General features: G+C 41.0%; 1 protein-coding gene across 1 annotated transcript in view; it reads right to left on the bottom strand.

Moving 5' to 3' along the window:
• Positions 1-23,273, bottom strand: part of SCN11A (sodium voltage-gated channel alpha subunit 11) — a 116,034-nt gene that overhangs the window by 64,167 nt on the left and 28,594 nt on the right. The window contains exons 8-15 of the mRNA XM_003894659.5: positions 18,006-18,147; positions 16,899-17,096; positions 15,848-16,021; positions 13,121-13,250; positions 11,769-12,007; positions 7,742-7,912; positions 4,339-4,719; positions 2,028-2,459 (exon numbers count right to left, since the gene is read on the bottom strand). Of these exons, the coding sequence (XP_003894708.2) occupies positions 2,028-2,459; positions 4,339-4,719; positions 7,742-7,912; positions 11,769-12,007; positions 13,121-13,250; positions 15,848-16,021; positions 16,899-17,096; positions 18,006-18,147 (1,867 nt within the window). The remainder of the gene's footprint in view (positions 1-2,027; positions 2,460-4,338; positions 4,720-7,741; positions 7,913-11,768; positions 12,008-13,120; positions 13,251-15,847; positions 16,022-16,898; positions 17,097-18,005; positions 18,148-23,273) is intronic.

The following is a 23,273-nucleotide window of genomic DNA, read 5'->3' as shown; positions in this document are numbered from 1 at the left end:
CTGGATACATATATAGGAAAAACAATACCTCAACTCACACCATACACAAACATTAAATTGAAATGGATCATGGACTTGAACCTGAGAGTTAAACCTATAAAACTCTAAAAGAAAACATGTGAGAAAACCTCTGTGAGTTTAGGTTATGCAAAGATTTCTTAGAATGAAAACAAAACACATGAACCATAGGAGAAATTTTGTTAAATTATATATTATCAAAATTAAAACTTTATACTCATTGAAAAATACCCTTAAGAAAATAAATGCAAGCCACAGACTGGTAGGAAATATGTGAAATGTACATGTCAGAAAAAGGACTTGTGTTCAGAATACACAATTATTCTTTACAACAGGGGTCCCCAACCCCTAGGCCAGAGACCAGTACTTGTCTGTGGCCTGCTAGGAACCAGACCACACAGCAGGAGGTGAGTGACTGGTGAGTGAGCAAAGCTTCATCTGTATTTACAGCCACTCCCCATCGCTCGCATTACTGCCTGACCTTCGCCTCCCATCAGATCAGTGGTGGCATTAGATTCTTATAGGAGCATGAACCCTACTGTGAACTACACATGGAAGGGATCTAGGTTGCATGCTCCATATGAGAATCTAATGGCTGATGATCTGTCACTGTCTGCCATCACCCCCAGATGGGACTATCTAATTGCTGGAAAACAAGCTCCCACGGATTCTACATTATGGTGAGTTGTATAATTATTTCATTGTATATTACAATGTAATAATAATAGAAATAAAGTGCACAATAAATGTAATGCACTTGAATCGTCCCAAAACCATTCCCCCTCCACCCTGATCCATGGAAAAATTGTCTTCTATGAAATTGGTCCCTGGTGCCAAAAAGGGTGGGGAAAGTTGCCTTACAATTCGATAATGGGAAGACAAATCCCTTAATAAAAATGGGTAATAGACACTTCACCAATGAAGTACACAAATGACCAAAATGTAAATAAAAAGCAATACAATATCATTATTTGTTGGTGAAATTAGAATTAAAACCACAGTTAGATACCACTACAAAACCACTAGAATGGTTAAAATTTAAAAGGCTGACAACAAAAACACTGGCCAGGATGCAGAGCCAATGGAATGCCCATAGGTTGCTGGTGGGAATGCAGTATGTCACAACCATGGTAGGAAACAAGTACACAGACAGCCCCTGCTGCATCCAGAACAAGTCCCTTGTTGTTTATTTTATGCATTTTTTAAGGTTGGAATGTTTCTGCCTGCTCCTCACAATTTTTGTATACTGAAATCATAACCCCCCAAGATGATAGCATTAAGATGTGTGGACTTCTATTAATGTGCTCATAAAATAGGCCCAGGGGAAGTTGTTCACTCCTCCATTATATGAGCACAGTGAGAAGGTGCTGTCTATGAGTCAGTAAATGGGCCCTCCCCAGACATCAAATCTGTCGCTGCCTTGATCTGAAACTTCCCAGGCTTCAGAGCTGCAAGAAATAAATTTCTGTTGCTTAGAAGTTACCCAGTCTATGATATTTTGTTATAGCAGCCTGAACAGACTAATACAGTATCCATTGCCCTCACACTCCCTGACAGCCCCCATCTCCCACCACTCCTCACCCACAAGATTGGTCTCTGCAGAAACTGAGGTTGTTCCCAGCACTGCCCTTTTTAAAAAAAGACAAACCAACCAACAAACAAAACATGCGATTCAGTTTACCTCCCAAATCCCTTCTCCTCACTTTTCAGCCAATCCAAATTCTACATTTCTTGTAGAGTTCAACCAAAGGAACTCCCCCTGTCATCCCAGCCCATTCTGATTTTGTTCCCCTCTGAACTCTTCTGACACCTCCTGTCTGTGCCACACTTGCAGGACCACAATAAAGAACCTGTCCTGAGATGTGCACGTGGGTATCAAAGGGCAGCCACATTTTGTACCTTTATTATCCTTGCATAGTGCCTAGAAAAGGGCAGGCAACCAGTGCCCTGTGGTAACTCCAGCTTTGTATGACCTTTAAGTCTATGTGTGAATGTGTGAACCTTCATACCTGTTGTTCTGCCTCAGGTTGTGTGATGGGCTGTGCATTATCTTCACCAGAAAATTCAGCATCATCTTCCTCCTCTGCAAGTGGCGCCAACCAAGTCCAGTCGTGCCTGATGCCCAAGGTCTTTGGTACAGAGGTTAGTATACCAAGCTCCTCCTGGGTCTCTGAGCCCCTTTTCATCTCTGTGACCAGGGGAATGATATCTTTGCTTTGTGCAGCACAGCCTCCTGTCACCTCTTTTTGCTTCGGTAACTTTTGCTTCCTGCACCACTTGTGACAGAAATGCTCAAGAGTGTGTCTCACGAAACAAAAAGCCCGGCGGAATCGATCCAGTGCTAACTGGACTTTAGTTTTCCTGGCCTGTCCTTCTAAGTTTCCATTTCTTTCCTCATTGCTAAAGGAATTGAGCAGTAAGGCAATGAAGAGGTTGAGCACCTGGGAATGGGGTGGGTAGCAAGAAGAAAGGAAAGTTTAGCAAAGGAAAAGATATAGTGGGTTTCCAGGACAACTTTTTCCCAAGACTAAAAACAGAATCAAATGAGAGTTTTATGTCCCACTGTCTCCTAAGAAAGTTCATCTATCCAATAAATAAAAGATTGAGAAAGAAATGGAAACAGTAAGACAGAATAAAAGTTGAAATTAGAGGGTACAAATAGCCAAGTCCACTTTCCCTACATATAAAGAACATGGATGAGTAGACCCTCACCAAGGTAAAGCAGAATGGGATAACCATATGGCAAAATTAAGAGTGTACGTTTCTTGAGGAACAGCTGGATAGTGAGCTTTGATTTTTCCTGGAATTTCCCACAAGGAGATGAATCTGATATTCAAGCCCAATGTACAGTCCTTTCTTATTTGCATATTTGTGAGATGATGTACTTTACAGTTTCTTTAGGTCCTGTTGCCCTAACCTTAGTAATGTATTGAGGCCAAGCCAACGGGGTTGGACCAAATATGCAACTCTTCTGTTGAACCACATATCACTTCAAATTAATGTAATCCCAATAGCTTCCTACCTGGGTTCTTTGCTCATAATTACACACCCTCTAATTCATCGTCTTTACCTCCTCAAATTCCTTTGTTTGTGGCTCTCTTCAACTCGGCAATAGACAGCCTTTGGAGAGAAGTGCCCGGTGGGTGTGAATGGGTCTAGTCACAGTTCCTCAGCTGCACTGTGAGAATTCCCATCTCGGGATCTTTGCTTAAGCTCTCCTCTATCTGTCTAAGTTCTCCTTACCTTGTAAGTGGTCTTTTCAAGTTCTGTAATCTTCCACAAATCCTTTCTCAGTGCTCTCCTCCCACTCCCACTGGTGATGCCCTGTTCTTCTGAGCTTTTGTATGTATCACTTACTGTCTAGGTACACCATTTATTAGGTACTTAGGATAAAGCTATCATGTGTAGAGAGTTAATTATATTGCACTATAGCCCCAACTTGATCCTGAAGATCTTGTGCGGTAAGGCAATGAAGTGCACTTAATTAGCCTCCTCATAAATATCTATGCTTCCAGCTGCAAGTAACACACTCAAGCCAGCTTATATAACAAAAAACTGTAGGATAACAAGAAGTTTGAAAATAGAACAGGGGGCGAATTATGACACGAATACAGGTTTGTTCTCTCTTTTCACTCTACCTGCCTCAGTATTGGCTTTGTTTTAGGCTGGCTCTTCTCATGGTTGCATAATGCTTGCAGGTTTGGTTCAAACCCCTCTGGCTAGGCACCGTTACCTCATTGAAGTTAGGGGAACAGGACCTAAAGAAACTGCACAGAGTACACCGTCTCTCAATTTGTGCAAACAGGAGAGGACTGCACAGCAGTCCTGGATGTCAGATCCAAATTCCTGTGGGCAATTCCACCACAGTTCCAAGCTCATGATCTGGCTTTTCCAGGGGTCACAGTCATTAAAAAGTCCAGAGGAAGTAAAAGGATTATTTTTTTAAACATATATTTCTTAAGAACAAAAGATTGTTCCCAAGTTTCTCCAGTGGACATCTCTTTACATCCTATTGGCCACATGAACTCACAAACTCCTACTTCAGCCAATCACTGGGGAAGAGAATACTATTGTCTTAGAAGAATCATCCGGAATAAAATAAATTTTGGGGCATCAGTCAAATGAGTAGTATGTGTCAAATAGGTTTTTTTCATGCTTATCATACTTTTTTCAAACAAAATTTGAATGAATATTTCAAATATTTATTTGGCATTATATTGAGAATAATAATTTTTACTGGTAAAGTTCTGCAAATGAAGTAATGCATTTGAGAGGCATGTAGGGTCTTTTATTTTTTTGAAAAAAATCTAAGAAACATACCACAAGTTTTCCTATCACCGTGATCAATATGAAGACAATAACACACAATGATGACGATCCATTCACTTCCTGCATACATTCCCACATATTTTCGATCCATTCCCCGCAGAGGATGCGGAACACCACTAGGAAGGAGTGCCAGAAATCCCCCATGTGCCAGTGCCGTAAACATGAGACTGTCGGGCCTGTCGGGTTACAGAGTTTTGCACTCTTTTGAGAATTGAACCTATGGCCAAAAAGCTGCATGCCAACTACTGAGAAAATAAAGATCACAATGACCAGGACCACAGTCAGGCTTCCAAGGGCTCCGACAGAGTTGCCGATTATCTTAATTAGTGTGTTCAAAGTTGGCCAGGATTTGGCTAACTTGAAGACCCTGAGCTGTAGAAAAAGACAACAAACAAAAATGGAAGAAAAGTCAGTTAAGGACAAATTCCATCTGTTCATCTATAAAGCAAATGACATATACCCAAACTTATGACATCCAAAACTCTTCTCAAAGTTAAATCCATCCTGAACATAGCCATCAACTCTCTGTCATAATCTAATGCTCACCTGTATCTACTTTCTTATTTGAAAATGGAAATATTGGCTGGACACAGTGGTTCACACCTGTAATCCCAGCACTTTGGGAGGCCAAGGCGGGTGGATCACAAGGTCAGGAGATTGAGACCATCCTGGCCAACATGGTGAAATCTCATCTCTACTAAAATACAAAAAAATTAGCTGGACATGGTGGTGCATGCCTGTAGTCCCAGCTACTCAGGAGGCTGAGGCAGGGGAATCGCTTGAACCTGGGAGTCAGAGGTTGCAGTGAGCCGAGATTGCACTGTTGCATTCCAGTCTGGAGACTGCGCAAGACTCCATCACACACACACACACACACACACACACACACACACACACACGCACACACACACAAGGAAATATTTTGTCTCAGTTTTTTAATCATAAGAACTTTGGGATCAGCATGGTGACTGGGCTACATAATTGTTATATAAAATGAATGTTTTGGAATTCTATATAATATATCAAGTGTCAGCAAACTCTGGTCTGAGAGCCAAATCCAGTCCATTGCCTATTTTTGTATGACCTCAGAGACAGGAATACTTTTCCACATTTAAATGATTGAAAAATGATCAGGCCAGGCACAGTGGCTCACACCTATAATCCCAGCACTTTGGGAGGTTGAGGTGGGTGATCACTTGAGCACCAGAGAGTTCAAGAACAGCCTGGGCAACATGGTGAAACACCATGTCTACAAAAAATACAAAAATTAGCCAGGCGTGGTGGCATGCATCTGTAGTCCCAGCAACTCGGGAGGCTGAGGAGGGAGGATGGCTTGAGCTTGGGAGGTGGAGGTTGCAGTGAGCTGAGATCACGCCACTGCACTACAGCGTGGGCGACAGAGCCAAATTCTGTCTCAAAAAAGAAAATGACAATAATCAAAAGGATATTTCATGATGCTTTAAAATCATGTGAAGTTCAAGTTTCAGTATCCATAAAGTTTATTGGAACATAGCCATGCTCATTGGTTTTTGAAAGTCTATGGCTTCTTTTATGCTACAATGGCAAAGCTTAATGGTTGCAACACAGACCACATAGCCTGTAAGGCTGAAAACATTTACCATCTGGCCCTTTACAGAGAAAGTTTGCTAACTTCTGCATTATATAATTCAGGCCACGGGTTTGAATCTAAGCCTCATAAGAATGATTACAGTAATATGACATTTGTAGTCAGGAGAGAAAAGGCAACCAGCTATTCAAGACTTGTATACTTTTTCCAAAGATAAATTTTATCCTAGATCTTCACAGACTTTATAGCAAACATTAGAGAAAACATAGCAACTTGTTTTATAGGTTGTTTCTTATATTAACTTTTGATGTAAACTGACGGTTTTACTCCAAAGTACAATTTTGTTAAGCACATCCCCTATTTGGGGATGGAGATATTGCAGGTCAGTAAGGCTTCTGCTTGAAGAGGACTGTCATTGTCTGCTCAAAGGGGAGCTAGGAGCATCCCAGGAAGAAACTGTGGTTCCATTCTCATACAGAGACAATGCCACAGACTTCCGTGCATTAGAGCCTGGCTGTAATAAGCCTAAACAATGATAAAGCAAACGCAATTTTGCTTACCTGAGTGCTAATAAAACATTAGTAGAAAAGCTTAATAACACTTGACTTTGAGCAGTGTAACCTCTTACTATATCCCAAGTATAAAAAAATACAAAATGGCCGGGAGCGGTGACTCAAGCCTGTAATCCCGCACTTTGGGAGGCCGAGACGGGTGGATCACGAGGTCAGATCGAGACCATCCATCCTGGCGAACACGGTGAAACCCCGTCTCTACTAAAAAAATACAAAAAAAAAAAAAACTAGCCGGGCGAGGTGTCGGGCGCCTGTAGTCCCAGCTACTCGGGAGGCTGAGGCAAGAGAATGGCGTGGCCCCGGAGGCGGAGCTTGCAGTGAGCTGAGATCCGGCCACTGCACTCCAGCCTGGGAGTCAGAGCGAGACTCCGTCTCAAAAAAATAAAATAAAATAAAATAAAATAAAGTAAAATAAAATGTACACTTAGGTAACTGAATTAAGTATCTTACTCTATAGGCTTAGAAATCCTATCTAAAAAAGAAAAGGTAAATATCTTTGAAAGGGGACGAAATCCCACCTTGGAGGTTTTCTAGTTTCCCCTCTCAGATTGGATTTATCTGTAGTCCTCTGTCTATACCTTTCCTGGACTCTGTCACACTGTACTGTACATGTAGCCCAGTCTTGTATCACTCCTGTGCTGCAAACTTCTGAAAGACAGTGATTTCCTCATCTTTGTTCCTTCCCTCGTGTCAGTTTATATTAGGCACTCTGTAAAGGTTTCCAGAATGCTTCCAGACTGCATAGAGGGCAAAGACTACAGAACAGGAATGTGGCACTGGCAGCAGTGAGAAGGAAACTTGTGAGATAGCACCTGCCGTCAGCTCCCCTGCATTCCTCCCATGCATTCTACAGTCTTCACCCACCCTCGGTGAGCCCAGTATGACCAGAGAGATAGGAATATTTTCCCTTATTTATTTATTGCCTCAGAGATCCATGGGAAAAAGAGTGTTGGAAGGGTTGTGCACAGAGCAAAGAGCAGAGTCCCCACACTGGGAGACACAATTTTGTACCCAGTTGCCTAAAGGGTCATCTCTGGCAGGAAGGGGCTGAGGGTATAAGGGTTCAGTTAAGCGAAGACCCCCAGGGACTTGCAAGGCTATCAAAGATCTGTGCAGGAAGAGGAGTGCAGTTTTGGTTCTGGGGTTAAAGTAAGATAAATTAAAGTTTAGTCCAAGATAACCATTGAATTCTCTCAAGGCTTTTTTTTCCACTTAGTCGGCTACGTTTATGCAGTAAAATAAGAAAGTGCCTTACCACTCTGAAGGAACGCAAGAATGGCCAGCTTGTATTTTGAAAGATTACATCTGCAAAACTCAGAAGAGCAACAATGCTGTCAAAAATGTTCCAGCCTCGGCGAAAGTAGTGGTAGGGATCGAGAGCAATGATTTTTAGGCACATTTCTGCCATAAAAATGCCAGTGAAAACCTAGAGTGGGACAAAGAAGAATGAGAGAAGGAAGCTGCAGAGACACACTTTTAAGAATGGCCCAAGGGAAGTACAGAGGTTACAAAGAAATGAAAAGTATTCTCATGATTGATACACTATACCCTAAAGTTCATGCAATAGAAACATTTACTGTTGTAGCATGAACCTCACTGTGACTTTGCTCCTCTCTCCATCCCTCTCCATGGTGCCCAGAGCAATGTAACCAAGCTCAAAGACACCAGAATGGAAAATGAATATTACTTCTCATTCTGTTGAAGATAAAGCAAAATGGTATTACTGGTAGATGGCAGGGTGACAGAAACTGTCAGGCAATTTCTCCTATGAATTCTCTTTAGAATACCAATTAAAACAATTAAAATAGGGAGAGAAGGAATGTATACAATAGCCCTGAAAACTAAGGGTAACTCTCCCCCATAAACTAGAATCCAGGAGGAGTCCACCTGACCACCTAATTTCAACACCTTGATCAAAAAAATTAAAAATAAAAACAAAAAAGGGGCACAGATCATAGAATTAGAAAACACTTCCAGGGACAAAAAAACTGTCTTTGAGCAACTCAATATATGGGATTAGCCTTAGATTGGTTATGGTTACTGTTGAAAGAAGAATTAGTGATTTAGAATACAATCCTAAAAACTCATTCAGAATGCAGGGCTCACACTTCCAGAACAAAATATCAAAGAATAAAAAGGAGAGGCAGGAATTACAAAAATTACTGAATTTTGTATTTTCCATGGGCAAAACAGTTTTGTCTTTGTCTTCAATAATCAGATAAATAAGGCTTAAGAAATTTGTAAAAATGTTGAATGTAGTAGCCAATTAAAAACTAAATCTGTCTTCCATATCTTTGCAGAAAATAAAGCAAATCATTTCTTCACAGCAAATAGCACAGTCTTATCACATACAAACACAAATAAATAGAAATGAAAAAAGCAAGAATATAAAAATAATAAGGTAATATTCAAAGGATTAAAGTCTTTACAAAGATTTTTATAAAACTGTCTACTACAATTCTGGGGGAACCTATAAATGACTAAATTCGATTATTAAAAATAATGGATTATCTGTTTTTATAAATGATTCAATGATTTACTATTTATTTTTTAAAATGCCTAAAATAAAATGGCACAAGTTAAAGACAAAAGGATAGCAAAGATAAATCCAGGGTAGAAAAATAAAAATAAATCAAGAGTTACAAAGAAAATTCAAGTTTATTTTCATATTCCTCCTTTAAATACTGCTATCTACTCCTGCTCAATGTCACCATCAGTATCTAAAAGCATTCAGTGATGCCTGTCCTAGATAATTGTGTAGTCATCCCCACCTCTTTTGACTCACTCCTCCTTCTTGTATCTTCTTTAGGCTTTAGGCATCAAGCTCTACAGCATCCCCAGATACCTTGGGACCATTAGTGTTGTCAATTCAATCCAATTTTTCTTTATGTCTTCTTGGCATTCAGTATATCCCTCCGATTAGAGCAATCGCTATCCTAGAGAGTTAATTTTCTAGTCCAGTCCTGCAGAACTCCACAGAGTGACTTAATCCTGGCCCATATATCAGAGGAGGGAAGTTTTGATATGTTCCTTGGAACTCAGGACTCCAAGGCTTCTCACCACCACTACTACCATGGGAGCAATACATAGTGTGGCTGCCATTTTGGTATTGTATATCCAGGGAGTAGGCACATGGAATGGAAACACAAGCTATGTATATGGTTCTACATATTTCCTGCCAGTTTTTAGGAGCTAGGGTGCAGCTGTTGCTTGTGTACTTGAAAAACAACAATGTCCCTGTGGTCCTGTGGCTCCTCCTGCTCTGGAGGAAATGAAGAAGAATGTCAATCACTCAGTTTCCAACTGCAAAATGTAGCTTCACCTCCACACTCAGGATGTCTAGTCAGTGGGAAATCTGAGACGGGGGTATTTCTCGTTTTCTAAATTTGGACCAGCAGATGAAAACAATCACCTCTGCAACTGGGAAGCCCTGTCCACGGAGATGACTCTGGATTTTTGAGTATTCTCTAGAACTTATTCAGTAACTCCATTCCACCAGGAGGTGCTGAAAGGTGGAGTCTGCTGACCATACCCCTGTGGACACAGCTTTCTGCCTTCAACTGAAACAATTTCAGCTTATTTCTGGGATGCCTCAGCAGAGGATAGCTGAATACATGGCCAGGAGACCCTGATCTGTGAAAAGGAACTATGTGTTAGGTGTGTCAAGCACCATAGAATCTAGTCTAACCCATTCACACCCACAAGGCATTTATTCCCAAAGGCAGCATGGAGAAAGGAATTTATGTGTTATGTGCAGACTGCCTGTGAGGAGAACCACCCTGGTTTTATACTACAGTTCCACTGTATCGCTGCTCCTTGTGGAGGGATGTGGAGCTAAAGATGACAGGACCTGCCTCTAGTTCCACACCATCGTAAACTTGATGCATAAAAGTGCTCTGTGAATGAACTCCTGATTCAATAATTCAATAGGTGTAGTGGGTGTTTTTTGTTTTTTTTTTTGAGATGGAATCTCGCTCTGTCACCCAGGCTGGAGTGCAGTGGCAGGATCTCGGCTCACTGCAAGATCCGCCTCCTGGGTTCATGCCATTTTCCTGCCTCAGCCTCCCAAGTAGTTGGGACTACAGGTGCCCACCACCACGCCCGGCTAATTTTTTGTATTTTTAGTAGAGATGGAGTTTCACCATGTTAGCCAGGATGGTCTCGATCTCCTGACCTCATGATCCGCCCGCCTCAGCCTCCCAAAGTGCTGGGATAACAGGCGTGAGCCACTGTGCCTGGCCGCAGTGGGTTCTTAACAATGTAAAACAATTTTTTTAAAGACATGTAAAAAGACATCACAAACAAAAAATATACCAAAAAAGGAGAAAAAAACTAAATAAAAATACATACATACACACATGCTTACATATTGCTTGGAAATATTCTGCAATGCTAAAAATGATCATCTTTGTCAGTAGGTACATGGGACATGAGTTTATTCTATTTCCCTTATTTATATTTTTCTTTATTTTTAAAAAATAAAACAGCATTTATTATTTTTTAAATTAGAAAAATAAAACAAAAGTTTAAGAAGAAAAGGCTAGATATTCTGGTAAGGTTTTTAGCTCATTAACCCATCAGCTAATTAGGGTAGATCATCTGGTGGGCAATTACTTATTGTTTCTGATATTCGAGGGACTAACTTTTCTTTGAGAAAAATGCCCTCCACAAGAACCATAAACTGAAGTGAACAGTCCTTGAAAAGTCTGCTCCCCTTAGTTTTCCCAATTTAACTGAGACTAGATCTATCCAATGAGAAACATATTGAAGCAGGCTCAAGTCTGGAAATTGACCCCACCTCACCCTGACCACCCCCTAAACAACCCCTCCCAGAAAAGTGAACCTCCCACAGCTGCCAGGCCCTGATCCATCTTTCCAGGGAGAATAACACCTAGCAATGGTAGTCACATTATTTTGTGGCAAATGATGGCATGAATATCACTGGGACCACAGCAGTCATTACCATGGTTCTCTGGATATGGTTAACATTTTCTTGATTATCTCAGAGAGCTGACCTTTTCAGATGTCTGCTTGCATCTGGCTTACCACTGAATGACTAAAGAGATACCTGAACATACCAGAGGGTCAACTCAGGACACATGGACAATTTCTGAAATGAACTGGGTAAAAGTAAAACCGCAACAGCCATCTTTTCCCTATACTCCACTGAAGGGGACCAAAAACCTAGGTTAGGTTAGGTCATTCACAAAATGTTTAGACTTTGAAGAGTTATACTTTAAAGTTTGGAATTTGTTTTTTATTTTTAAAAAGCATAATGTTACCAAATTCCCTGTATTCAACATCTTCTCAAAACTGGGCTCCATCTTGTGATGCTCCATGGCCAAGAAGACAGTGTTGATGATGATGCAGATGGTGATGGCCAGCTCAGTAAATGGATCAGTCATCACAGTTCTCAGGACCTTCTTAATGCACAGCCACAGGGGGCAGCAGTTCCACACGAGGTATTTGGATGCCAGGTTTTCCCCGCAAGGGAGACAAGGCTCTTGTGATTTTTCTTGTTCTGGAGGAGAATGAGCGAGAGGTTGAGGAGTTAGCTCTGAAGCAATCCAGATGCCCTTTGCCTGACTGCATTCCTTCCTCCCTCTTCCCCAGGGCCTCCTGATACATGATCAGTTGTGAAAGACTTTGATTTGTATAGCCAGAAAGGTTTTTCCACCAATCATAGTGCAGAAGAGACAATATTCCACATACAACTCGCATGCGGCACAGTCAAATCCATCAAATATTTACACTCTTACTGAGCATCCAGGAACTGGGCTTTGCTGTTAGATATATAGATGTGGAAGTCAATATTGGCTGGCTGTGAATCCAAGAGAGAGATAGATACAGGCCCAAGTTATGTCCACTCAAGACAGACCATAAGGTCAGCTATAACAGAGGCAAAAGGAGCAACCAGGGCTCAAGGGAAGGGGCATCTGTAAGCACTGAAACAGTAAAAGGGGCTCTATCCACTAGTTGAGTTCAGACCACCCCTGATTTCCCTGACACCACTGATTTCCCTGGCACCACTGCAGGGACACATGCAGGGCAAAGGAAATGATGCAGTAGGCTTAAAAGTGCTAGAGGACCTATTTGACACCCACTCCCCTTTCAGGGACTTGATTCTGCTCCTGAACACCAACCTCTGGGGTGGGGTCCTGTTACCTGCTGTTAATCTGGTCCATCAGATGGTTCCAGCCTATCTACACAGGTCTTCAATTGCCCATGTGGGGTTTCTGACTCTAACTTCAATAACAACTGCCACCTCCTGGAGACTCCAAGGTCTTCTGTTCTTTGACTGACTATTGTTGTCACTTGGATCTCTTATGACTCCCTGGCCTGGTTGTGAGGCCCTGTTTACGCATTTGGTCTGAAGTCCCATCCCAAGTCTAGCCAGCTTCCACCACTCTCCAAGTGCCAGTTTAGAGTGAGCCCTCAAGAAAGGTCTGTTTCTTGTGAGTCACTTTGTTTACTTGCTCCAAAGAAGCAAAGAAAGTCACTCTTTGCAGGACAGTAGAGTGGGTTGGTTCCAAAACAGCCTCCTTTGCAGAGGGCTTCTAGGGGATTGGGAAGAAGAAGAATGGAAGGACGTCATTGAAGTAGGCTTTCCCTTGGATTGGAAGGTGGAACTTACCCTTCATGGTGATGGTGAGGATGCTGACAGCACTCAGTGCTCTCTGCCTTTGGAGAGGATCTCTATGCTCATCAAAGTGGTCCAGTGATAGATTCTGGGACAGTCGTTTGGTTTGCTCTAGGAGCTGTGGCTGTAAGAGAAAGCATGGCGCACCTTCTAAAGACAGGGGCTGCCTCTCCTCAAAACTTAACTACTTTGTTCCAATGCTACATATAACAAAAGTGCTCAACATTTTCTATAGGTCTACTCACCTTGTTTTACAGCATGCCAAATATTCAGCTTTCTTATTTCATTTTTAACAGATAAGAGAAATCTGGTTTGATCATTCATATTTCCTATGCATGCACATTTCTAGGGTCCTATCTACAGAGATTTTACTTTCTCTGTGTTTTATTCACTTCCAACAAAGAGCAAACAAAATTTTGCAAAAACTAGTAAGCAATGGTTCAGGGTATGAAAGCAATATAGAATCCAATTTGAAAACAATGTTTAAAGGGGCAGAAGTGGAGTACAAATTTAGAAAGGTGGACTGGAGCCAGATTGTGAAGTGCTGGCTCCAGTTGTGAAGTGAACAACTGCCTACACTGATTTTTAAAACGATCAGTAACTAAAAAGAACAATCCCACTAAATATCACAAAATCTATATCCCAAACCTCAAGCACACTCTCAAGCTGTGCCCAAGGGTTAGCTGACTGTCTCACATTCACCTCCATTCTAAAGTTACTGGAATTAAAGAATGCAAACCTCCAGTTATCCAGAAAATTTGGGTTTTCCTAATGGCTTATTTTCCAAGGGTTCTGACTGACCAGGGCCCCAGAGGGAACTATCCTTTTGTGATAAGTCAATCTAGATAGTCTTTCTATGAGCTCTCTCCCTATTACTACAGCAGAGAATTGATCATAGCAGTGGATGGGATCCTTCTACCTACTTCTGCAAAGGCCCCTCGATTCCTTTTCCCCACCGCATTATCAGGCATACATATCCACCTTCTACCTACTGCATCTCCCTCTATCTCAGGAAAGTGGCTCTTGCCATCTTTACCTATATCTTTAGCATCTTCCTCTCTTCTGACTTTTCTCTGGACAATTAAAATATGTCTGAACATCCCCTACCTTAATGATAAGAATAACCTTTTCTGCGGCCCATCCCTCCCCGCCGCCCCCCAATCGCCCCCGCCAGCTTCATTTCTGCACATCACGCTGCCTAATCAACATCCCTGCTTGGAGGTCCCATAAGCATCTCGAAATTGGCACATTCAAAACTGAACGAGCTATCTTTCCACTCCCAAAATGTGTACCTTTCCTGTCTCCATAAATTACCCTCCATCAAGTTAGCTAATCATGTCAGAAACCAGGCCTTATCTCCACGCTGTCCATCAACTCAACTGCTAAATTTCATCTTCTGCAGATCACGGTCATCTGTTAATTGCTCTTCATCCTCACTTCCCTAACCTTGGTTTAAGCCACAGGTACCTCTTATTTGGTTACCACAACAACCTCTTAACTGGTTGCCTCCAGTCTTGCCCTCCTCCAATCCCCTGTCTTCAATGCATCCAAGATTTCATAAATCCAGTCATATCTCTTTCTTACATAAACCTTTCAATGCTCTTTACCCCTTGCCCTCTTTGCAAAGGGTAAACTCTTTTGTGTTCCCCCAACTGATCACTATAGCCTCGTGCCACCCACCCTCCCCCAGCCTCATCACACATGTGCACACATGAGCACACATGCACACACACACACGCACTTGCAAATTTTCTAATGGGTCATGTTCTCCTGCTTGCCTTCGCTTCTAGGCTTTTGCACATTCTGTTCTCTCTGCAGGTAATGCTTTCTTTTTCCTTTTGCTGGTGAATTCATCCTTTCAACTGATACATCTAGTCAACATCCCTGCATCTTCTGGGGACCCTTTTCTTATCTACTGCTTTTCCCCCAGGCCCCATGAATTCTGGATGCTCTTGGTTTTCCCACCCATATGTCCTTACTTGAGGACTTTCTCTGATGACTCAAATCCCCGCTTCTTTAGTGCACGGCAAGTAGGAAATTAGAGGGAAATTATTGTCTTCAGTTTTCAGCAATCTTTAATCTATGATGGACAAAAGTTGGTATATATACCAACATATATATATACACACACACACACACACATATATATATATATATTACACACTCTGATGCCCTTACTTCAAAAGGATTAAACTCCAACTACCTGGCTTCAGTGGTAACTGGCTTGATAATGCATCTTCACTGGTTACCTTTCATTCCATATAGCGTTTCTTCCCTCCTTTCCCAGTGCTTCCTAGGATCACTTCCCAAATAATCTACTTGCACTGTAATGTCTTTGGGTTTGCTTCCAAGGGAGCCCACACTGACACATAGTTCCTCCTCTGTTCTCCCACAGTGGACAGCACATCAGTCATCACATTGACTCGTAACTGCCTTCTATCAGTATGTCTTCATCATTAGCCGTACACTCTGTGGAGTATAAATCATGTATCCCTAGTAGCTATCCCAGTGCCAAGAAGATAGTACACACTGTAAACACTCTACATTGATGTTTACAAATAAATGGATAATTGAAAAGACACATGGATGCATGAAAGTATGTGCAAATGGATGAATGAATAAATGAGTAAATGAAAAAATGAATTATTTCAATGTGATTGGCAATTAGACCTGTCCCCGGGACAGCACTATGGTATCACTAATGCACTGGATAAGACTTACCTTTTTTTGGGAATCTTCATCAGAATCTGACCCTGGAGGCTGGCCTTTCCCAGACTCTCTCAAAAAGAAGGACTTCCTTTTCTTATTACCAAAGAGCTTTCTCTTTTGGGGGGTAAAATATGATGTTTCGAGGGAAGTAAGTGAACTTCTGTCAATTCCCATGGCAACCAGAGCCTTCAAATTGAACAAAAGCAATTAAAGAATAGATTACACCTCCTCATGAAACATTGCAAATGACCCCGACCTTAGAGTGGTGAAAATCTCTCTTCTGGTAGCTCTGAAACATTTAAATTGCTCATCATCTATCTGGACTATGCTAGCTCTGTTATTATTTATCTGGGGAAACATGTCCTGTTTTTGCACAGAAATTGCAGCCACCAAAAGCAGCATTGACTCTTTCATATCTCTGTGTCACTGCCCCTTACCACAGTGTCCAGTATGTGCTAGGCACTCAATAAATACTTATGCCTGATAATGCAGACGTTAAGCACTTATGATGGGCATCCTTCTGACAAATCTTAGAGAGGATCGGTGCAAGTATAAAACATGGTCCCTGTCCTGCAAATCCTAGACTTGAGCTGGAAGAATCTAAAGATTCCACGGAAACTATTAGAATGGCCTATAAATATGACAAGGATTTCAAACGGGGAGAGGTGATCATTGTTCTAGAGTCCACTTCAAGCAAAGACCCCGAACACAAACATCTCCAGATTTCCACAAGAAAGCCTGGAGCACAGTCTGGATTTACATAAACTTATGTTGTATCATCTAGTCAGTAATTTGGGGCATGTCTTAGAAGGCTTAGGCTTCAGAAGGTCAAAAAGCATCAAGGCCAAGAGTTCCCTGTTTTCAAGGGCCTGGTGCCTGGACAATTTTGTGAAAGATAGCTGCACAGTCATTCTGCAAGGGACTTATATTCTCAGAAAAGCACCAGGAGAGAAAGTGCTGAGACCAGGCCAAGGGTGGCAGCCTTGAGTCTCAGGTCACATTGCCTCTGGGGACCTCTTCCCCTCCCCAAACCAGATCCCACTGTCTGACCCCATGTCCCTACCTCCTTTTCCTCCTTTAACAGCTGCTGGGCTTCCTGAAACATCTTTTCCTTGGCCTCTATCTCTGCAGCTACATTTTTGTTCTGCTCCTCATACGCCATGGTAACAACAGCCAGGGTTAAGTTAATCAGGTAGAAGGAGCCCAGGAAAATGACCACAATGAAGAAGAAGACTGAGTAGAGTCCAGCAGTACGCAGGGTCTGCAAAGGACAGAGCATGCTCTTGCATCTCAAACCTTCTTCCACAGGAGGGTGACCATCACCTCAAGCAAGGACCACACAGTAGCAGAAAATTGATCTTCCCCAGCACTGGTGGGCTCAGTTGACCACAGAATCATCCATAGCTTCCCTAATATCCCAGGGATTCCTGATGTCCTGTCTCTCAGTGGGGAGATACTATCCACACCTTCATATGGAAGTTTCAGTGACTTTACTATCTATAACTCTCTCAAGAGTATCTGCATTTTTAAAATAAAAGTGGCAAGAGAGAGAGTGCTAGTGGCAAAACTTCAGGCAGTAGGGAATCTGGAGGGGACTAATATTTCTAGGAAGAGGAGGGGTTTTTTGGAGTCTTCTTCCAAATATTGCATTTAAATTTTTCTTGAAGTTTCTTTTCTTTCTTTCCTTTTTTTTTTTTTTTTTTTGAGACGGAATTGCACTCTATCACCCAGGCTGGAGTACAGTAGTATGATCTCGGCTCACTGCAACCTCCACCTCCTAGGTTCGAGTGATTCTCCTGCCTCAGCTTTCTGAATAGCAGGGATTACAGGCACTTGCCACCACGCCCTGCTGATTTTTGCATTTTTAGTAGAGATGAGGTTTCACCATATTGGCCAGGCTGGTCTTGAACAGCTGACCTCAAGCCTCAACTTCCCAAAGTGCTGGGATTACAGGCATTGAGTCAGCGTGCCCGGCCAATTTTCTTGAAGTTTCTAACAGAATTAGTAAGGCAGAATTTAACAGTATGACTGTTAAATATGAGACAGATGATAAAAGTGGGGGATGAATGGTAGTTATAAATAAATGGTAGATAAACAGATAAGTGATAGATAGAGGGGGAAGGAAAAGGATGGAGGGAGAGAGGAAAAAGAGAGACTATAAATAGATAACCTGTTGATAAAGCTTCTCCCAGGAATCTTGGGTCATAAGCCGGAACATGGCAAGAAAAGACCAGCCAAAGTTGTCAAAATTCGTATAATTATAGTCAGGATTAATTTTGGTGTGGTTACATTCATATTGTTTGGAACAGGAACTAGATATTGGAAAGAAACAGAGAAATAATTATATATGCCACAGCCAAGCTTCCCTTTCCTTCCAACAACACTGGTTTTTCTGATGGGCTCACACCAGGAGCCCTAGAGGCAGTATTTTTAAAGTGGCCATTGCCCTGTCTGACAAGACTCTTTTGCTAATGAACTGATCAATAAATTCATATAAGATAGTTTTTCATTGAAAAATTGAGTACAGTAACACGTGAACAATGAACAGTAAAAAAGCACATATAATGAATATTAAGTCTTCCTCTCTTCCCTGTCTCCTGATCCCACTTCCTAGAGGCAATAGTTAACAGGTACTTTTGTAAATTTCCAGAAGTTTGCTATGGCTGTACAGCACATCTATATCTATACACAACTTTTATAATACACAAAAATGGAAACATGCTTTGCACACTCTCCTGCACCTTGCTTTTTTTAGTGGAACAATATAGTTTACAGCTCTTTTCATATCACCATACAGGGAGATATCTTATTTCTTTTCATGTCTATAGTTCTATGATTTAACTGCTCTGCTAATGATGAATATTTAGGTTTCAGTAATTGACAGTCCTTCACTCTTACAAACATTTGGGCAATGAATATCTTTGAACATAGGTCTTTTCCCATATTACCAAAACACACATTATTGAGTGTATCTATAAAATGTACTAAGGGTATATATTTCTTAGTTTTTTTATGAATAGTATTTTAATCAAAGTAATACATGCACATGGCTTAAAAATTACATGCACCAAAAAGTTTATAATGAAATCAATTGTATCATTTTTTGACTGTCATTTATATACCCCAAATTCAACCACTGTTAACTCTTCTACCTCTGTATGTCTAAATAGTGCTTATACTGATATTTGATTTATCAATTGTAGTTCGTGTTGATTAACTTCTTGCTATGGTAGACATTTTTTCTTGGCTTTTTCATGTTGCTTTTTCATGTTTTACTCCCTCATTCTTCTGGAGCACCTCTCAATTAGCTTCTTAAGAAGACTGTGTAATCTTTGCATATATGAATATATATTTATTCCATTTTCACAATCAATTGGTAGTTTGGCCAGAAATAGAATTCTGAGTTGCAGATTTTTCCTTAGCAATATGAAAGCACTGCTCAGCTATTATCCTGTGTTGATATTAAGAATTTTTGGCCGGGCGCGGTGGCTCCAGCCTGTAATCCCAGCACTTTGGGAGGCCGAGACGGACGGATCACGAGGTCAGGAGATCGAGACCATCCTGGCTAACACGGTGAAACCCCCTCTCTACTAAAAAAAATACAAAACAAAACAAAAAAAACTAGCCGGGCGAGGTGGAGGGCGCCTGTAGTGCCAGCTACTCGGGAGGCTGAGGCAGGAGAATGGCGTAAACCCGGGAGGCGGAGCTTGCAGTGAGCTGAGATCCGGCCACTGCACTCCAGCCTGGGCGACAGAGCGAGACTCCGTCTCAAAAAAAAAAAAAAAGAATTCTTACGCCAGTTTGATTTTTGTTCCGTTGTGGGTGACCTTCTTTTGCCCTTTAGTTTTAAAATCTTTTTCCAGAAAGTTCTGAAATGCCATGATAATGTCCTCGGCATGATCCTTTCTCATTCACTGTGTTGGGTACTTTCTGGAGCACTGAGGGACTTGCATCTTTAGTCCCAGGTAAATTCTCTGCATCATTTCTTCACTAATTTCCTCCCTTTAGTTTAATCAGTGCTCTAGTTCTAGAATTCCTACTTAGTCAAAAATTGGAACTTTTGGATTGACATTTACTCTCAGATTTTCTGTTCTCTGTCTTTTTCCTACTTTGGAGGCTATTTTGTCAACTTCATCTTTTAGTTCTAATGTTGATTTTTGTATAATAATGTTTAATTTCTAATAAGTTTCTTGTCTTTTTGTTTTTGTTTTTTCACAACAAGCTGCTTTTTGTTTTATGTATGTATTATCTCTTTTAATTTCACCAAGGACACTATTCAAAGTTTTCGGAGCCCTTTCTGGTTCCTTTGTTTTGTTCATGGCCACATTTTCTATGGCTTTATCTTGGCCTCCTTTTTACCCAAGATTTTTTTCAGATGCCTGGTGAGCCTGAGCTGTTCATGTGTTTTAATCAGAGGACCTGACAAGCTGATTGGAATTTGCCTGGTGGGCAGAGTGGGACTTTGTGAGTGGTAAGTTTTGCTTTAGGGTGACTGAGGAGGAGGGCATCCATTGTGCCCTCTTTCTCACCAGACCTGGAGGAAATTCTGTGAAGTCCCAGTGCCCTCTAACTTCTAGGAGTCTGTTGAGGATGGACCTATCGCATTTAATCTCCCTCATTTCTTGGTCACCATTCAAAATATAAGCCTGTTTTGTTCAATCTGCTCCTCTCTGGGGGCACCTTCTCATCAACTTATACAGGTGATTCAGCCTCTCTGCCAGCATCCCTATCTCAGCTAATGACATTATCACTCACTCACACCGATATGAGAAACATTTGTAACAGTTTTCTCTCCTTTGTGCTTCCCACCACTCTCTTACACATGGCTTTGTACACACAAATACACACCAACACCCCCTCTTCAATCTCCACAATTTTTTCTATTTATTTATTTTTACCTACTATTTTAGGTTCTGGGGTACATGTGCAGGTTAGTTACATAGGTTAAACTCATGTCACAGGGGTTTGTTGTACAGATTATTTCATCACCCAGGTACTAAGCCTAATACCCAACAGTTATTTTTTCTGGTCTTCTTGCTGCTCCTACCCTTCATCCTCAAGTCAGCTGCAGTAGCTGTTTTTCTTCTCTATGTCCATGAGTTCTCATCATTTAGCTCCCACTTACAAATGAGAACATGCAGTATTTGGTTTTCTGTTTCCTGCTTTAGTTTGCTAAGGCTAATGGCCTCTAACTCCATCCATGTTCCAGCAAAAGACATAATCTCGTGCTTTTTTATGGCTGCATAGTATTCCATGGTGTATGTGTACCACATTTTCTTTATCCAGTTTGTCACTGATGGGCATTCAGGTTGCTTCCATGTCTTTGCTATTGTGAATAGTGCTGCAATGAACATGCATGTGTGTGTGTCTTTACAGTAGAATGATTTATATTCCTCTGGGTACCTACCCAGTAATGCGATTGCTGGGATGAATCCAGCAACAGTAGTTCTGTTTTAGGTCTTTGAGGAATTGCCACACTGCTTTCCACAATGGTTGAACTAATTTATACTTCTACTACCAGTGTATGTGTTCCCTTTTCTCCACAACATTGCCATCATCTGTTATTTTTTGACTTTCTAATGATAGCCATTCTGACTGGTGTGAAATAGTATCTTATTTTGGTTTTGATTTGCATTTGTCTAATGGTGAGTGATGTTGAGCTTTTTTTCATATGCTTATTGGCTGCATGTAAGTCTTCTTAAAAAAAAAAAAAAGGTCTATTCATGTCCTTTGCCCACTTTTCAATGGCGTTGTTTTCTTATTGTAAATTTGTTTAAGTTCCTTACAGATGCTGAATATCAGACCTTTAACAGATGCATAGTTTGCAAATATTTTCTCCCATTCTGTAGGTTGTCTGTTTACTCTGCTAATAGTTCTTTGTTTTTGTTTTTGTTTTTCTGTGCAGAAGCTCTTAAGTTTAGTTAGATCCCATTTGTCAAATTTTGGCATCTGATTGCTTTTGGCATCTTCATCATGAAATCTTTGCCCATTTCTATATCCAGAATGGTATTGCCTAGGTTGTCTTCCAGAGTTTTTATAGTTTGGGGATTTACATTTAAGTCTTTAATCCATCTTGAGTTGATTTTTTGTATATGGTGTAAGAAAGGAGTCCAGTTTCAATCTTTTGCATATAGCTAGCCAGTTATTCCAGCACCATTTATTGAATAGGGTGTTTTCCCCATTGCTTGTTTTGTCAGCTTTGTTCAAGATCAGGTGGTTGTAGGTGTGCAGCCTTATTTCTGGGCTCTCTATTCTGTACATTGACGTATATGACTGTTTTTGTATCAGTACCATGCTGTTTTGGTTACTGTAGCCTTGTTGTATATTTTGAAATTGGGAAATGTGATGCCTCCAGCTCTGTACTTTTTACTTAGGATTGCCTTGGGTATTTGGGCTCTTTCTTGATTCCATATAAATTTTAAAATAGCATTTTTAAAATTCTGTCAAGAATGTCATTGGTAATTTGATAGGAATAGCATTGAATCTGTAAATTGCTTTAGGCAGTATGCCCATTTTAATGATATTGATTCTTCCTATCCATGAGCATGAGATGTTTTTCCATTTGTTTGTGTCATTTTTAATTTCTTTGAGCAGTGTTTAGCAATTCTCACTGTAGAGATCTTTCACCTCCCTGTTGGCTGTATTCCTATGTATTTTATTCTTTTGTCACAATCATGAATAGGATTGCATTCCTGATTTGGCTCTCGGCTTGGCTGTTGGCATACAGGAATGTTAGTGATTTTTGTACATTGATTTTGTATCTTGAAACTTTGCTGGAGTTGTTTATCAGCTGAAGGAGCTTTTGAGCTGAGACTATGGGGTTTTCTGGATATAGAGTCATGTTACCTGCAAATAGGGATAGTTTGACTTCTTCTTTTCCTATTTGGATGTCCTTTATTTTCCTTTTCTTCCTGATTGCTCTGTCCAGGACGCCCAATACTATGTTGAGTAGGAGTGGTGAGAGAGGGTATCCTGTCTTGTACTACTTTTCAAGGAGAATGCTTCCAGCTTTTCCCCATTCAGTATGATGTTGGCTGTGGGTTTGTCATAGATGGCTCTTATTATTTTGAGGTACGTTCCTTCAATATCTAGTGTTTTGAGAGTTTTGAACGTGAAGGGATGTTGAATTTATCAAAAGCCTTTTCTGCAACTATTGAAATAATCATGTGTTTTTTGACTTTAGTTCTGATGAATCACATTTATTGATTTGCATATGTTGAAATAACTATGCATCCCAAGGATGAAGCCTACTTGATTGTGGTGGATTAGCTTTTTAATGTGCTGCTGGATTAGGTTTGCAAGTATTTTGTTGAGGATTTTTGCATCAATGTTCATCAAGGATATTGACCTAAGGTTTTCTTTTTTTGTTGTGCCTCTGCCAAGTTTTGGTATCAGGATGATGCTGGTCTCATTGAATGATTTGGGGAGGAGTCCCTGC

This window comes from Papio anubis, chromosome 2 (assembly GCF_008728515.1).
Source record: "Papio anubis isolate 15944 chromosome 2, Panubis1.0, whole genome shotgun sequence".
NCBI lineage: Eukaryota > Metazoa > Chordata > Mammalia > Primates > Cercopithecidae > Papio > Papio anubis.
This window is presented reverse-complemented; position numbering and strand designations above follow the sequence as displayed.